We start from the raw sequence: 17,608 nt of genomic DNA on the forward strand, positions 1-17,608 counted from the left end.
AAGGAGGTAGGGAGGCCTGTGCAGGTGACTGGGAACCTTCAAGTGCAACAGGAACTAGAGCTGCTGACGGAGTAGTCCCCCTGGGGCGTTTGGGGGCTGCACCACGGGGCCCCTTACAAGTGCAGACCCACCCTGCTACAAAGGTGGATGGGCAGAGGAAAGGGCACTATTGTCTCCACCCAGCCTTGTAAGAGAAGTTGCTGAGGTCCTCAGATACGAAGAGAGATGAGCATGGGCCTGGGAGCTGGAAGCCACTCCAACCCCAACCGGGCCTCTCCCAACATCCTCTGCCCCAGTTTCCTCATCTACAGAATGAAGGCACCGCATCAAATGATCTCTAAGTTTCTTTAATTTCAATGTTCAGTTATCCAATTAATTATCGAGAACCTACTGGATGTGTCTGGATGTGAGGACAAAGAGGACCCTATATTCCTGGTGCCTACAGTTGGAGTGTCTAGGGGTCAGCAAGCAGAAGTGTCCTCCTGTCTGTGAGAAGTAGAGGAGAAGAGGAGGGAGTAGGAGGCAGGAGGAGGGGAAGGCAGAGGGGAAGGATGCCCTGTGATGGGAAACTCCTTCTTAAGTGGGTGGCATCCAACTCTGTGAAATGACCACAGAAGATCAATGCCAATTGGCTGCTGTCACCAGCTCTCCCAGCCACGGAGACACTGCCTACTGCTGGGACATGGACCATGGGGAGGTGCTGGTTTCTAGAAGTGCATTTCCAAGTGGACTCATGGACCACTTCCCACTTCAGCTATTTCACATGCCAATGAATGAACTGATCAGAAGAAACCTGCCCCTCATCTCCAAAGCCTTTGGTATTTGATACAGAAAAGAGTTGGGAGACATGGGTGATGCCTCCTGCAGTAATCGACCTTAACTTTGGAAAAGAAAAGTAAGTAGATGTAACAGGATAGTGTTTAGACACCAGCCATGGGAAGGATTTGTTTTGCTAAATTATAGCCTATAACACCAGAAATCTCATGAAGCCCGAGAAGGGCACCCACAGACCTTATTAAGTGGGCTTTAAGTAAATTTTGAGAGACAGGGATAAAATGCTACAAGATACAGTGATAAATGACAGGTTTGACATATGAATTATTCCTGAGGGAAGAAAGTGTCTGTCGAAACTCCAGGGACAGGAAGAATAGAGGAATTCTTGATATGGTAGATTTTACATAGGCAAAAGAACAATGTTACATGGAAGCATACAATTTTATTTTAAGGCACCCAAGGGCAGACAAGGAGAATGGAAGTTGGTCAAATGTTAAGTAAAAGAAACAATGTACTTCTTGGCTTAGTGTTTTTTTGCTATGTATTTTTATATTTGACCTGTTCATTGGCTACTGATGTAAATTAAATTTTCATGGTAAGGACAGATGCATCTTGACTTACTAGGATTGCTTAGTTGCCTAAAGCTGAAGATCCATGTGCTGTCCACTTTGGACAATCATCTACTTTCATGGAACAATCTACCACAGAGCTAGTGGTCATTCCCAAGATCTGGCATTAGTAGATCTGGGTTCAGATTCATGCTTTGCCTTGAAGTTGGCCTAGACACTCCATCTCTGAGTCTCAATTTCATTTTAATCTATAAAAGTGGGGGATAATACAGAAATGGTTGCTAGAATCGTCTGGCTCAGCCCCAAGCACAGAGCATGTGTTCATTATATTCTCAGATTTAGTTAAAGCCCACTTAATACATAGTCATCCTCATCATCACCACCACCACCACCATCATTATTTTTGATGGTGCTAGGAGCCAACCCAGGGCCTCATCATTCTACCACTGAAATACATGCCAGGCCTCCAACATTATTATCAATATTATTCAATATCGAATACTTGATCCCACAGGGTCACTCCTTGATAAAAACAGGCGAGAAACAAGGTATTTCCATAGCAGGCCTTAGCACAGATACTAGAGGACTACAATTGGCCCCAGGTTACGGAGAACTGGAAAGGTGGACAGCACCCCTGAAATTGTTTGAGAGACCACAGTGAATGAAGTCTAGAAACAAAATAACCAAAATTACCAAATGGTTCCTGCAATATGGGAGATGCTTCTAGGAGACTTTAATTTTTTTCTAGGATTCTTGGTTAACAGGGCCTAGTCCTTTACAGTAAGGTCAGATTTATTTAACACATAAAAATTATTATGAATAATTATGGTGCCCCATAAATGTTTACTATTATGGGGGTGGCGATCACTGTCATTAGTATTTTTCTGGTCTACAAATTTCTAATTTGCAGCCAGACTGGAGAATAATCAAATGAGATTTTTCAAAGATGGGTGAAAGGTTGGAAGAGAGAGAGAGAGAGAGAGACAGACAGACAGATAGACAGAATGAATACTGCTCACCCTACCACCCCACAGCAAAAAACCACCTTGCCTTAATTCTGAACCAAGGTGTGGGTCTGAGGTGGGATGTCCTTGGGCTTCAGTGGCCTTGTTGGTAGGATGGAGAAACTGCTGCTCACAGTCCTAGGGTGGGCATGGACCAGATGACCTCCCGGGGTGGGTTGATAAATCTATGAAATGCTTTCAAACTGGCTCGTTAGCCGAATGCTGCCAGAGAACCATCTCATGGGTCTTGCCAGGGATTTGGTTTCTTGGCTCTCTGGACAGGCTGAATGTGGCCACAGCATGATCACAGAGAGCCCACTATTTCCTCATAACCTCTGAGGGACTTTACTAGAAGCAAACAGCAGTTCCAGCTGAGCATTTACAAGTCAGTGCTGTCTTTAGTAATGCAGGTCACTGCTAAAGTGAAGTTGGCATTGATTCCTCATGGCACGGTGGCAATGGGTCTTCACGTGGGTTGTGCCCTAGAATCCCCAGGGGCTTTTTTAAAAAATATATATATTTTTTGTTGTCAATGGACCTTTATTTTTTATTTATTTCTATGTGGTGCTGAGAATTGAACCCAGTGCCTCACACATGCTAGGCAAGTGCTCTGCCACTGAGCCACAACCCCAGCCCTCCCCAGGGGCTTTTGAGAAGCCCAGACAGCACTTCAGACCAACCACATCAGAAATCTCCAGGGGTGGATCCCAAGCATTGCTATTTTTAAAGTTTTTGAGGATGTATGTGGAAATATCTGGGTGCTCTTAGGCCTTGATTTGCAGGTGAGCCCTTGGCCTGGCTGGTGACATGAGCAGATGGTATATAGAGGACCTGGAACTGTCATAGCATCTCTAGTTATCTGGAGTCAGATTGTGTCTAGGGACAGCCTGGGACAGCCCCATAACCCCATGTTGAAGCTCTGTGTAAAGCAGGCCCTTCTTGCTGCAGTAAAAGAATCAAGGGCCTCAGTGAGGGTTGGAGGTCTTGCTTCCTTCTGGGAGGAAAGGTGGGGGGCACCTGCACAGTCTCAAGATACCAGGCTGGTCCTCCCCTGCCAGCCAGGACTCCCAGGAGTCTCTGAGATGGATGAAAATGGCATTTGGTGGCAGGCCAGGGCAGGCTGGCTGGTGACAGAATCCACCTGATCTCCTACAGATCTCAGAACTGGAGCTATTATGGTTTGGAAATGAGATGTCCCCCAAAAGCTCACCTGTGAGACAAGGCAAGATGCTTCAGAGGAGAAATGATTGGGTTGTGAGAGTCTTAACCCAATCAGTGAATTAATCCCCTGATAGGGGATAAATTTCACCTAGTGAAAACCAACTATAAGGAGTGGCAACTGAAGTGGCAGGTGTGGCTGGAGGTGGTGGGCATTGGGGCGTGGCTTGGGGGTATATATCTGTATCTGGCAAGTGGAGACCTTTCTCTCTGCTTGCTGATCAACATGTGAGCTGCTTCCCTCTGCCACACTCTCCTGCCATGATGTCCTGCCACACCTGGAGCTCCGAGGAATGGAGCCTGCTGTCTACGGACTGAGACCTCTGAACCCATGAGCCCCCAAATAAACTCTTCCTCCCCTGTGGTCGTTCTGGTCAGGTCCTTTAGTCACAGCGGTGAAATAGCTGACTAAACAGGGACAGCACCGTTGCTCGGCAGAGGCAGCCCAGCAGTGGGCAGAGAGAGGGTCCAGATGGCAAGTGGGCTGCAAGACACATGTCCAGGTGCTTGTTGAATGTCCTTTAACAGTGCACATAGTGCAAACCAACTCCAAGGAAGTGCAGCTAGGGAAAAGGGCCAGTGGGGGCAGAACCCAAAGAGGAAGCCTGGGGTGGCCACAGAACCTTCTACAACGAGTGGGACGAGATCGTTCACAAATCAAGTCTCCATTTCAGGAATGTCCTTGCCATGTGAATTAAGCATCCAGGGACCTAGAAACTTCTAGGGGGAACCTCCTCTCCTCCAGGGGAGCAGTTACCTGTGTGCAATTCATTCTGCTCTATGAGGGCCACCTAGAAAGAATTCTCAGACTCACAGGATGGACGATGAAATGAGGACATGGACTGAGGACAGGCTGTGGCAAAACCAGGACCTTCCAGGAAACCTTATCCCTGGGGCGGAGAACGAGGGTGACAGGTCCAGGATGGCGCTGGTGAAGGTGACTGGTGAGGGGGTGCGTGCCCTTGAGGCAGGCAGGCAGGCAGGGCAGTTGGCATTTCCCTGGTTCTGCAAAAGCATGGTGCAAACCCAGTTCCAAGCTGCCCCATCAGCAGGTGGCCCTGAAGCTCCCCTTTATGGAACCATAGAGCCATGATTGCCCGGCCGGTTGGACAGGAGTACTACGGCGCTGAGGATCCCGCCACACTAGAGACAGTGATGAGAAGAACAGACTCGGTACTGTGATGGACAGGCGTGTGCCAAGCCTCACATGCCCTTCCTGATGCATCCCTCATCTTAAGTTATCCATCTTCTCCAAGCCCCTCTTGAGCAGAGCCTTCACGTCAACCTCGTTAGGCTACAGCCTCCAGACATTAAATCAAACATGATCTTCTGTGCTGCAGCGAAGGTGTACTGCTGGTGTAGTTAACACCTACATTCAGCTGACTTTAAGTAAAGGAGATTACCCTCCGTAAGGTAGGTGAGCCTCATCCAACCAGTTGAGGGCCTTAAGAGCAAAAGCTGAGGTTTCCAGCAGGAGAAATTCTGTCTCAGGACCATAGCATCAACTCCTGCCTGAGTTTCCAAACTGCATCCTGCCCCACAGATTTCAGACTTTCAGCCCCACAATCACAATAGCTGAATCCTTAAAAATAAACCTCTCTCTCTCTCCTCTTGGTTCTGTTCCTCTGCAGATCTCTTTCCCCACCAGTGAAGTGGGCTTGGCGATCGGTCCTACTTCATCAAGTTATTGCAAGGATCAATTTCACACGTATGTAAAGTGTTTGGCTTAGGGCCTGCCATAGAACCATTCCATCATCATCCTCATTAGAGGAGCTAGTCCAATCCCTTCTGCTTACAGTCAAGGAAACTGAGGCATGGGGTGGGGGATGACAGGACTAACCCGGATGTAATGTCAGTACTGTTCCAAACCTAGGAAGTGTGTGAACTCGCTTTATCTCAACAACCCCATGAGCTACATAGTGTTACTATCCCCATTTTAAAGACAGGAGATCTAAGGAACAAAGTGATTATGTCAGTACCCATGAAGTACTGCCTGTGTGTGACAGCTTGGTGCCCCATGCGCTCAGGCTGTGGCCAGTGTGGGTCTTAGGGCTCCCTCCTGCTCAGGGGGCCTGTCCTGTGGTCAAGTCTAGGTTTGGTGGAGTGTGGTTGGGAGCCCATCTCTCATATACAACCCTCTCTGCTTTGGTACCAGCTGGATCTCAGCACAGCACCAGCCACGGGATCCCAAATGCAGTGACTTAACAGGGGTCCAGGATCTCTAGCTTTGCCATGTTCATTAAAAGGTTTTGACTGTAAAGAACCCTCTCTCCGTTTGTCAGCCACTTGAGCCAATTACTCTTCAAGTTGAAGTTCTTGCCTAGAGCTACGGGGGTGAGGAATTTGTCCTCTTTCCTGTCCCAAATTACTAATTATAATGTCTCAGAGAGGGGCCCACTGCAAAAAGAGTCAGGGTGGCTCTCTAGCCCTTCTAGCTGACAGCCGGGGAAGCTGGTCCTCTTCTCATCTTCATACCAAGAACTCTGTTTGCAGGTGTCTGTCAAGTGCTCCCTACAGCTCTGGCCTCCGTTTGGTCCCAGCCGGGGAGACCAGTGGAGTTTAATTACATTCTTCCTATCGGGAATGTTCAAGGAATGAGGTTTTGAAAAACAACTCGTGCTACCAAAAAGAAGGGGGAAAAAAAATCAAACCAAGTGGGCGAGAAACAGGCATTGCCTCTTGTGTCCTAGGGACCCAATCTAAATATTTAAATTTTAAAGACAGATTTCTAAATGCTTAACTTCATCAACCTTACGCGTGGCAATTCACGAGGGAGTCCAACCTGCCTTCTGATGTGGAATGTTCCTCTGCCTGGACCCACAGGCTTATGGAGTTGATATTTTCACACATTCTCTATTCATTCATAAAACTTCATCTTTAAAAAAAAAGCCCAAACCACGGAAACAAAACATCATTCTGCCCACAGTCCTGGGGCAAAACCGGCCTCCCGGAAAGTCTGGGCCTCGAGGGAATGCTTCTTGGAAAGCTCCCTAATTCTCTACTCATTCCCCACCTTCCCTCCTCATGCCCAGTGGCTGGCATGAGCATGGAGGAGCCCTGGGCAGATGCCAGGAGTTTTCAGACTTCCAGTGGACTCCCCAACACCATGGACCCCAAGGCTGCAGACAGGCAGGCAGCAGGGGTAGGGGTGGTAGGTAGTGAGCTCCTTGTTCCTGGAGCGTTCAAGCCCAGCCGTGAGATCTCTTAGACGTCTGTCCTGAGTGGGCAGCTGCCTTAGGTGGCCCCTAAGTCCCCTGGGAACTAAGGGTCCTGGTTCCCTGCCTTTCTTGCCTTGACACATGGTAGGTGTCAACTCATGCGTCTGTGTGGTGCCCATGAGAACCCTGTAGGGTCCAACTGTTGGGCTGCCTCCATCTCCCTCAGCAGTGGCCCCTCTGACCCAGTCAACTCCTTCCTTCCAGGAAGAAGGAACCTACATGTTTCACCCAGTGTGCCCCCGGCCTGTCCCCCTCTAAACTGTGCCCAGCCTCCAGCTAGAGAAGGGAAAACTGCGTTCATTCAACCTTCTCTCTAAGCCTATTTCTCACCAGCCCACTATGCGCCAGGCACTGTTCTGGGCTCTGGAGTCGACCAGGAGGCCCAGCAGGGGGCCAAAGTGGCTCCCGGCTCCCAAACAAAGATCCTCCTAAAGGTGACATTTTCAGCCTAATGATGGGTGGAGAGAGAAGGTTTATGTAGAGACCAGGGGTCTTTAAATTCTTACCAGATGACATCATTTCAAAGTTCCTGCTCCCTAAAAGTGGCTTTGGTCAGTAGTGGACAGGGAAGTCAAAACAAAAAAGTGTGTGTTTATTCTTTTATTTCAAAAGCTATTTGTTGGAAATAAAACCCATTCTTCTGATGTGCTAAGAGCCCATAGTGTGCTCAACAGTTAAATAAATGAGCCATCTGTCACCAATTACCTCCATGTCAAGTGGATGGACATACAGAGCACTGAGCCTCACCTGTGGAGGTAGCAGCCCACAGTGGCTTTTAATTCTTGCTTTTCTAGACTGCTGGAAACCACCCATCAGCTTATTTACTTAGCAAATGTGGGTCCCTCCGGAGACCCAGATATGGAATATAAGATACTCTCAGTTGCCACATGAGGAGCCCCACATCCATGCTGATTGGTGTGGCCCATTCTCAGGAGGAACATCTCTTTGCGGGTCACCTCTCCCTCTGCTCTGCAGGGACTTTATGGATAGGGGGCACTTGGAGCTTCAATTGCTAACACTGCTACACCTGATGAAGCAGGTGGCCCAGAAAACCCACTGTGAGTCCTTCTTGCCCCTCTATCTGCCTCCCACCTTGGCACCTTGCTGTGTGTGACTACAGGTCTCTGGGCCATCCAGGGCTCCCGAGTGGGCAGTGAGCCAGGAGGTGGAGCAGGGGACATTCTGGGTCTCCCTGGATCTGGGAAGAAGAACTAGAATGAAAATAAGAAAAAGGAAGAGGGAATGGAGGCGTTTAGAGCCCTGGGTACGGAGATGGAGTCCATTCATAGCCCAATGTGGCACAGCCTACCTTCCCACAAATGTCCCCAAGAAGAGAAAGACCCTTCTGTTTGTATAATAATAATTTCTCTGTTGCCTGACTGGTCACTCTGCTTTGGGGACTCTTGAGTTGTTGAGTGACGGGTCTCAGAAGTGCCTTCTATCCTGTCCTCCTTCTGGGACCTAGTGCTTTGGCAGCAGGGGCCACAAACCACAACTTGCAAGATAGAGTTCCAGGCATGGACCCAGAGACACCTATCTTCTCAGGCTGTGTACTGCCCTGCCCTGGTACTCGTCAGGATGCTTGTCGGATGCTTCCAGAAAGACCAGGAAATGGGCAAGTCGGATAGATTTCCAAGCCCCACCCAACCTCACAGCTCTTACTCCTAAAGTGAAAATAGTGCAGATCTTGATGGAGGCCCACAGAGAGATGGTGTCAGGGGAAGTGCCTTTTGGCCACAAGATTTAACCATGCCTCCTCCAGGGGTTCGAAGCTCCTGGGTACACCAGGAAGTCCTTGGGGGAGTTATGGGCTAGATGAAATTCCCTGACTAAGAGGTTGGCCTGATGGGTATGTGTCCATTGTGACAGGTCCCCAGTCTACACAAGTACCCAGAGAGAAACCTCTGGGTGCCTATGTCACCTGCTTTGAAAATGACTTTAAATCAACTCAGAAGCACCTTCTGACTTCCTGCCATGGAGAAGTTATTTAAGGAAGCATGATTTTAGGATTAATTTGGAAAGATTTATATACTTCTAAAGTCTATTAGATTAATTCCTCCATCACTTTATCTCCCACTCAATAAAGAAAGTGTCATCTAACTCATTGAACTCTCTTGAAGCCTTTCAAATGTATTCACAAAAGGTAAACCATTGCAGACCAGTGGCCCCTCTGTCATCCGGGATAAATACTACTTCAGACATCATAGTAAAGATAGAGGCAGAAAAAAAAAAAGGTAGAGGCAGGCTTTAGGGTTCAGAATTGTTCCTCAGTGTGGGCTGGGAGCTGTTAGGAATGCAGATGCTCAGGCTCCACCCCAGACTCTGCAAATCCGATTCTGCAGTTTTTAACAATATCCCTAGGGGATCCCTACCCACGATGAAGTCTGAGATGCTCCAGTTGGTGGCTGTGCTACAGGCTGTTGCCTGCTCTGCACTGTTACTGCCCCGGTTCTTTGTGTGTCGTTGGACATTATGGCTGCAAGTTGTTCTTTGTTCCTACCTCTCTCCTTCTGCCTTGTGGCTTTGTGTCTATTTCATAGATGTGGCATCTGAAGGAAAGGGAGGGATTCTGAAGAGCCACTAAGGCCTGTGTGGCTGGGTTTGAGCTGGTGGGGGAACACCTGAGTTCACTTCCAGTGACTCCCCTGCAGACCTGGGCAAAGGGGAGGGGACCTTCCCAATGGGGAAAACCCATTTCCAGCTTTTCACTTGATCTCAAAGTTGACTGTGTCTTACTGCTTGTGTGAAGATTGACTCTGGGAAGGATCCCAACTGGGACACAATTTTCTCCATAGTGAGCATGAATTTATGTTGAGCTATTCACATATTTTTTTCTCGGAACCCTTCCCCCTGCGACAAAGGACATATATTAATGAAATAGCTGGTTGAGGGTAAAATGGTTATATACATAAATTTTTGTAGCCATGGAATATGCTTTTTTCCCTTTGAGATCCTCTGGCTGCTTCGAGAACAAATTCCTAACCTTGCTCTTACTGTCAGTGTGAGCCAATCAGCTGAAATCACCAGCTTGGAATGTCCCTTTACCCTTAAGAGAAAAAAGAAGAGTATGTTGTATTTTAATTAGATATTTATAATAGGGACACAACAGCTATTCAAGAGATGTTTTAAGAATTTGGCCTTCCTTCTGAGGCATAACTGTGTTCAAATTATCCTAAAGAGAGACTGTATATCAATCCAATCCAGTTTGTGATAAATTTACAACTGGGTTATATGCAGTAGATTTATATCAACAATTAAGCAGAAGGAAAATGGGTCATAAATTTTGGCTGGCACAGTCCAGCACCAAAGAGAAGAAAAGAGAATGGTTTAGCCAGATCAAAAGTCAATAATTTCAACACAAATTGCTAAAGCTATAACAAAAATTATTGATGTGGGAACAGATTGTTCCCCCCATCCTTTTTAAAATTATATATTAGAAGACAAAATGAAGCATCCAAACAAGGTCTTATTAGAAAATTGGTGGTTTTTTTTTTTTTTTTTAAATTTGGTAAGGGGTAAAAATACATAAACCCTTCTCTGCTCCTTCACTATTGAATTTAATGGAAGTGCCTCCTCTTCAACATGACTAGGGCAACATGGGGACAAGAGAGTGTCCTCAAGATGGGGTGACTTGAGAGCTGGGGGTGTGGCTCAGTGGTAGAGCGCTTATCTAGCGCATGTGAGGCACTGGGTTCACTCTTTAGCACCACATAAAAATAAATAAAATAAAGGCATTAAAAATAGCTTTAAAAAAAAGATTGAGTGACTTGAGAAAGGGAATTGTATGGTTTGATTGTCCCCAGAACTCAGGGGTAGAAACTTAATCCCCTAGTCATATGCTGATGGGATTTGAAAGTAGGGCCCTTGGGAGGTAGGGAGGTTTAGAAGAGGTAATGAGGGTAGGGTCCCTATAATGTCATTGGTGGCATTGTAAGAGAAGGAGACCTGGGTGAGCTGGCATGCTTGTTGTGAATCATGATGTGATGGCCTCTGCCATGTTATGATGCAGCAAGGATGCCCTTGTCAGATGCCAACAGATCAGATGCTGGCAGCATGCTCTTGGGCTTCCCAGCCTCCATGAACTCTGAGCAAAATAAATGTCTATTCTTTAAAAATTAAAAAATAGACATACCTGGTCTAGAATAAAATACTTGTCTCAAGTATTTTGTTGTAATAATGGAAATGGACCAAGAAGTTTCTAAATTGATGGGGTTTTTTTGTTTGTTTGTTTTTGGTACCAGGGTTGAACCCAGGGGTGCTTCACCACTAAGCCACATCTGCAGCCCTTTTTTCTATTTTATTTTGAGACAGGGTTTTGCTGAGTTGCTTAGGGCCTCACTAAGTTGCTGAGGCTGGCTTTGAACTCGTGATCCTTGTGCCTCAGCCTCCCAAGCCGATGGAATTACAGATGTGCACCACCATGCCCAGCCCTAAATTGATTTTTGATGGTGGGACAAGTGTAGGGGAGGCTAAACAAAATTCCTAAATCAGATGAAGTGGAAGAAAATTTATGTGTCCTAGAAAGAAGCAGCCTATATGCATGATTTATCAAGTGGTTATAACTGTGTTATACACTGGAACAGAAGTCCATCCCTTGAAAGGAGAAAGGCAATCAAGGTCATTTGGGTCAAAGTAGCTGGTAAGAGATGGGATGTTGCCAGACAGAAGATGTGGGCCAAAACACATGTATAAGACTTTCCCCAATAGTGAAGGAAGTGCCTAAGGTGTCCTTCTTGTGCCAGGGTTTGGTTCTGCTGAAAATATATCATCCGAGTTACCGCCCTTCTTGGCTGACATCTTCACTTCCGGATGGTTCAGTGTGCAGCCAGGCAAACTGCCAGCCTGGCTGGCTCTGCACCACAGGCAGTATGGAGTGGCCACACCATGTACAAGAAGTACACAAGAGAAGTTGTCCCAGGCACTGTTGGACTTAGGCCCCTGAATTTGGAAACCTGGTGTTTCGAAGTTCAAGGAACATGACTGCATGACAAGAAACTGGAAAATGAGAGGCTCTCATCTGGGAACCACGGAGTCTATGCATGACTTATGGAGATGAAGGCAGCCCCCGGGCCTGGCCTTCTGTTCTCCTTGGTCATCTGCACAATGCAGCAGAATTGCTGATTTGCCCTCTCTACCTGTTTGAGGAGAGGACAGATAATTGGAAAGAGATGTCAGGGTGGAGGGAGGGGCTGGCAGAGGAGCGATCACTGCTGGTCTGGTAAGAAGTGTGCTTTCCGTGGGTCCTGTGGACGCTACAGGAGGCATCGAGGCTCAAGCCTTCTTGCCGATGAGATCATTGGCTGATTGCCACAAGGAGACAGTAGCACCAAAACTCTGAATGGGAGCTGGCCTCTGGAGCTGGTCTCCCCAGTCAGGGAACTGTGTTGTGGGGGCTGCCCCAAGAGCCCTCTGAGCCACTCTTGCATCTGTTCCTCAAAGAAGGTGCAAACAGCAGCCCCGGAGGGTAGGACTTGGGATCTGTTGCAGCACCCAAGCCCTGGAGAAGAAGGGAGTCCAGCAGGTGCGGCAGGAAGAAGGCAGGAGGAAGAGCAGACCCCACCCCTTCCCGGGTGGCTTCCTTGGGCCACGGGTCGGCCTGGGTGGAAGGCACAGCAGAGTGTTGAGCTGCATCTGAGACTGAGGTTTTAATCAGAACCAGATGGGTCTGGATTTTTAATGCCTCAAAGTGACAGGCACCTTTGAGATCTGCCCCAGGTGTCCGGAAATGGGAAAGGAAAGCATGTTTAAAAAAAAAAAAAGAATTGGCGAAAACACCACATGGTTTCATGTTTGTACCTCACTGAGTTCACATGGTGCAAAGTACTAGTCACTCAGCCATCTAGAGATGACTAGAGGGACCGTCCCAGAGAGATGTGGAGAGAGCCGCTGGGGAACAGGGTTGGAGCTGCTGCATCCAGCGGTGTCTGAAAGCAGCCCTGCTCCTCTGGAGTTTGTAGCTCTGGGGACTGAGAAGTCTGTCACCACTCAGGGAAGGAGTTTCAATGCACATACCCACTCTTTTCTTTGGAGGGACAGGGTTCCCCTCAGATGCTCAAAGGACGTTGGTAGAAGGAAATGGCTCAGGGGAAGCAGCTCCAGTGAACTCCAGCTGGAATCCAGGGACCTCGTGGACAAACCCAAGGAAAGGCAGCACAGGGGCCTCGGGGGTGCTCTCTAGCAAAAAAACGGTGTGAGGGAGGGTCCTGAGCCCCAGGAGCTGGCATTAACTGGCACTCGAGAAATATTTGTTGAATGGAAACCAGCAGGAAAATTATAACAAGTCATACTTTACATGCAAATTCTCAGGAATATTTTCAGGAAAATAGCTAATGTGTGAACATCTAATCTGCATTTCCCTGTCCTGACAGATGGCCCATATTAACAGAGCTCTGATTCTAGTAAAAAAAAAAAAAAAAAAAATTTAAAAAATTTTAAAAAATAAAACAAGAGAGAAATAAAGAAAAGAAAACTTACAAATTTAATCGAGTGGGTATCCTGAGCAAGGCCACACAAAGAAATGCTATTGTGACTACCAAATTTATTTTTTAGAAGACAACAACTAGTTATTCTCATTTGTCAAAGACCATCCCAAACATTGCCTGAGGAAAGAATATGATCTACAGAGTGGGGTTGTGAGGCTGGGGCAGGGCATTGGATGCTGTTTTTTTTTTTTTTTTTTTCTTGGAAGAGGGATCTGGGCCCTAAGAGTCCAAGATTACATTCTCCAAGTGGAACCAGTGTCCCCACCTGAGGATGTTTATTAAAAATACATGTCTCCAAGCCCCAGCCCAGACTTAGGGAATCAGAACCTCTGAATCCAGGGCCCTAGAATATGTTTTATACTGTCCTATCAAATGATTTTGCATGCACTCAAGTTTGAAAACCTTTCTCTCTATAATCAGTTTATTTGCCCAGGTAATCTCTTCAGTGCCTCAGGCTATTTGGCACAACCCTGTGGGAGATGGCCCCGGGGAAGAAGGCCTGATCCAAGACAGAGGTATCCTGTGTGCGTGAGGGCTTTAGATGGAAGCTCACCCTGTGTCCCGGACATTACTACACCCAGGCCTGACGGGGTCTTAGCTCATGTGATAGGCAGGTTCCTAGGGCTCTGTAGCTCTCCAAATGAAGCCATATTCTAGAATCAATTTTTGCTGCCTTTTACTGCCCTGGCGGGTTTAATATGGAAGGGAGATATCGTTTAATAGAACAACTGAATTGTTTATCAATCAGCCTTTAAGTTCCCTCAAGGTGCCCATCAGGACTTCAACCTCTCGGAGTTCCGCCCCCTCTCTAAGCCTCTCCTCTGTCAGCTCTACTTGCTGCTGGGCACCTCCTCCTGGTTTATTTGGGACCTGGGGCTGGGCCTCCTGCTGATGCCTTCCTGGGATGGCGCCTTAGGCATTCTTCAGGAGGTCATTCTCCCAAGTTCTCAGCCAAATGACTTGAGTAGACCTGACCTGGGGCTGGGGTCTGATTGGCATGAGGCCATTGGGACCCCCCATTCCCTGACCATGAAAATGGGGTCCAGAATGGGCCGTGACCTTAGCATTCCATCAGAGTGCCCTTCCTGACTCTTGCTGGGAATTTGAGGCCACAGACCCTCTTCGCTGGGGAGGATCAAGGAAGTATGTGGTCACAGACATTCCTGGCGGGCTTCCTGGGGCTTCCAGAGGACAGCATGACCCCAAATGGGGCCCACCATAAGGACACACAGCCAGGAACTGGGCAGAAGATCCTGGAACCTGAGCACGTATTTTGAGGCCTGGATAGAGATTTTCCTGAAGCAACATCTATCCCTGAGCTGTGTGATTATTTGCATTCATAAATATAAATTTGTGAGTTTGTTTGTGTTTTTGTTAAGATCAGTTTGAGTTGGGGTTCTGGTACCTGCAACTAAAGGTACCTATAGGGAAGCCCTCCAGCTCCCCTGGTTTCTCTTGCTCCAGTGTGCTCCAATCATCTTTGGTCCCTCCACCCCCCTCCTCAATTGAAACCAAATATTAAATAAGTACCTATAAAACAGGATGAGAGAGGTGTTAGGGTTATTTGGATTCGCAGCTTGTTGAGACTCCATGCCCGAAGAATATTGATTAATGGATCAATGTCAATCTGGAGGGAGCCCTGTCCTGTTCAACATTTTAATCAATGACTTAGATGAAATAGGAGACATGCTTAGCAAGTCTCAGATGACACAAAGCTGGAGGAACTGCTAATATGACAGATGGCAGAATCAAGATTCAAAATTATTTTGACTGACTTGAACAGTAATAAGAATAAATATAAACTCTTGCATCTAGGCTCAAAAGATCAATTGTATAAGCAGGGGACTGGGAGACCTGGCTTGGCAGTTGCCATAACAACACAGAACTTGAAGTGGACCATAAGCTCACGTTGAACCCCAAATTGAGAGAATTAATCACATAGTGACTCAGTTTTCAAATGTTTAAAAGCTGCTAGCGGAGAAGAAAAGACAAACTTTGCCTCTGCCTCCCCAGGAGGATAGAGAAGTGAAATTTTCCAGGAATTAGTTTGTAGCTTACTATATACAAATTTTTTTTTTTTCGAATGATTCCAATAAGAGAACAAGCCACCTTCCGAAATTGTGAGGGTAATAATAATGACATAGAATGTAATAGAAAGGATGCCATTTGAAAGCACAGATTTTTTAAATGATTCTGTTTAACAACTCACAGGTCGAAGCCCCCCCCACACACATGCATACACACACGTGCACACATGCACATACAAGCATCCAGAAGACACACGAGGTGAAAGTAGCCTGGCTCATCAACCAGGCAAGTTGGCCGAGAAGGGCCTGATCTGGAGGAACACCCAGAGGCCCAGCCCCACCTTACCAGCCACCTCCACCTCCCTCCGCCTGTGGCCCTCCTCAGCTCAGCCGGTCTCCAGTCCTGCTTCAGCTGGGCCTGTCCTGTGTCCACTCCTGTCCTGCGGCCCAGCTGCCTTTTCTGGCTCACACCTGTCTCCCCCAACGTGGCCACCTCACAGTCAGTGTCGGGAAGCCACATCTCCTTCCCAGCTGCTGCCCTTGGACGCCCAAACCTTCCTGGGACTTTGCAGGTTCCCTGGCCAGTTTGGGGGCAGTCCCAGACAGTGAAGGTTCCCGAACCATCTGCCTTTTTTTCCTTCTGTTTTTCTGACCCCTCTCTTTTACTCACTGGACCAGAGAGATGGAGAAGGCCAGCAGTGGCCTGATTTCATCTCATGAACTTAGGGTGTGAGATTAGCAAGTTAGTCAAACAAGTTTCACTTCCAGGAGCACAAAATTGGTCCCCTGGGGACCCCACCTATACTCACATGTTTCTCCTTGAAGAGGTCCACCTCACTCAGAAGCCTCTTCTGGCAGTCGGGGTGGGTGGCCAGCAGGTAGGTGGCGAAGGACAGTGTGTTGGCTACCATCTCATAGCCTGCGATGAGGAAGACCACGGCCTGACCCACGATCTCATCCACGGTCAAAGGCGTGGACAAGGCTCTGGGCTGCTGCTGGGAGGGGTCCGCTGTGCCCTGGCCAGAGGAGGGGACCTCCTTGGCAAAGTCAAAGTTGTCCAGGCCCACGGAGCGCGCAGAGTGCCGGGCGTCCAGCACTGCTTGGAGGAAGTCTCTCCGCCTCTGAGGACAGAGCAAAATGCACATTGTGACCTTACACCGAAGGAGGTTTCTTGGAGGACAGAGGAAGGAGACGCATGGCCTAACTTTTGAGGAGCTCGGTAGGAACAGGATCCTTGTCACGGGGGTATCTGAGATGGCCAGGATCTGGAGACCACCTCATCATTCCCTAGACTTGGGCAGCAGCGGGCAGACTGTGACGCTGATGGTCAACAAGGCAGGCTGGCCGAGGTGGGGCTCAGCGGCACAGAGCGCACTGGCCCGCACGAGGCCTCGGGTGCATCCCCAGCACCGCAAAAAAAAAAAAAAAAAAAAAAAAAAAAAGCACCATGCTTTTTTTTTTCCCCCTAATTGCACATATTTATGGAGTATAGTGTGATTAATGTATTTAATGTGTGATGGTCAAGTCAGAATACTTAGCATTTCCATCTCCTTAAATATTTATCATTTCTTTGTGCTGGGAACTTTCATACTCATTTTTATTTCTTTACAAAATGTGAAATAAGCTGCTGTAAACTATAGTCACCCTACTGTGCTACAGAACACTGGGGCTTAATCCTTTAATCTAATAGGATTTGGTACCATTATTCAATAGCCCTCTAGCCTCTCCTTCCCTCACATCCTTCCCAGCTTCTAATGACACGATTCTACTTTCTACTTCTATGAAAAAAAAAATCCACTTTATTATTAGTTTCCACATGTGACAGAGGACATGCTGCATTTGTCTTTCTGTGTCTGGCTTATTTCACATACCATAACAGTTCCCATCTATGTTGCAGCAAATGACATGATTCCATTTTTTTTAACATTTATTTATTAGTTGTAGTTGGTCACTATACCTTTATTTCACTTATTTATTTTTATGTGGTGCTGAGAATCGAACCCAGGATCTTGTACGTGCAAGGAGAGCACTCTACTGCTGAGCCACAACCCTAGTCTGATTTCATTATTTTTAATGACTAAATAATATTCCACGGGGTTTATACACTACATTTCCTTTATCCATTTGAGATGAGGCTATTCTATTCTATCTGGGTTGGTATGGAAAGGTGTGGAGTCACTTTGTTAAACAAACAAAACAAAAAAACATTGGGGAGCAGTATGCGTGGAATCTAATTTCTGTAAAAACAGTAAGTACACAATATGTGTAATCATGTGTACACATCTCCGCGTGGAAAACATTTAGCAATGTCCACAC

At 47.2% G+C, this 17,608-nt stretch overlaps 1 protein-coding gene across 1 annotated transcript in view; it reads right to left on the bottom strand.

Moving 5' to 3' along the window:
- The window catches only part of Tbxas1 (thromboxane A synthase 1), a 153,788-nt gene that overhangs the window by 34,603 nt on the left and 101,577 nt on the right, over window positions 1–17,608 (bottom strand). The window contains exon 9 of the mRNA XM_026405397.2: window positions 16,102–16,413. Coding sequence (XP_026261182.1) covers window positions 16,102–16,413 — 312 coding nt within the window. The remainder of the gene's footprint in view (window positions 1–16,101; window positions 16,414–17,608) is intronic.

Source organism: Urocitellus parryii, chromosome 3, assembly GCF_045843805.1.
Source record: "Urocitellus parryii isolate mUroPar1 chromosome 3, mUroPar1.hap1, whole genome shotgun sequence".
In the NCBI taxonomy this organism is placed as follows: Eukaryota; Metazoa; Chordata; class Mammalia; order Rodentia; family Sciuridae; genus Urocitellus; species Urocitellus parryii.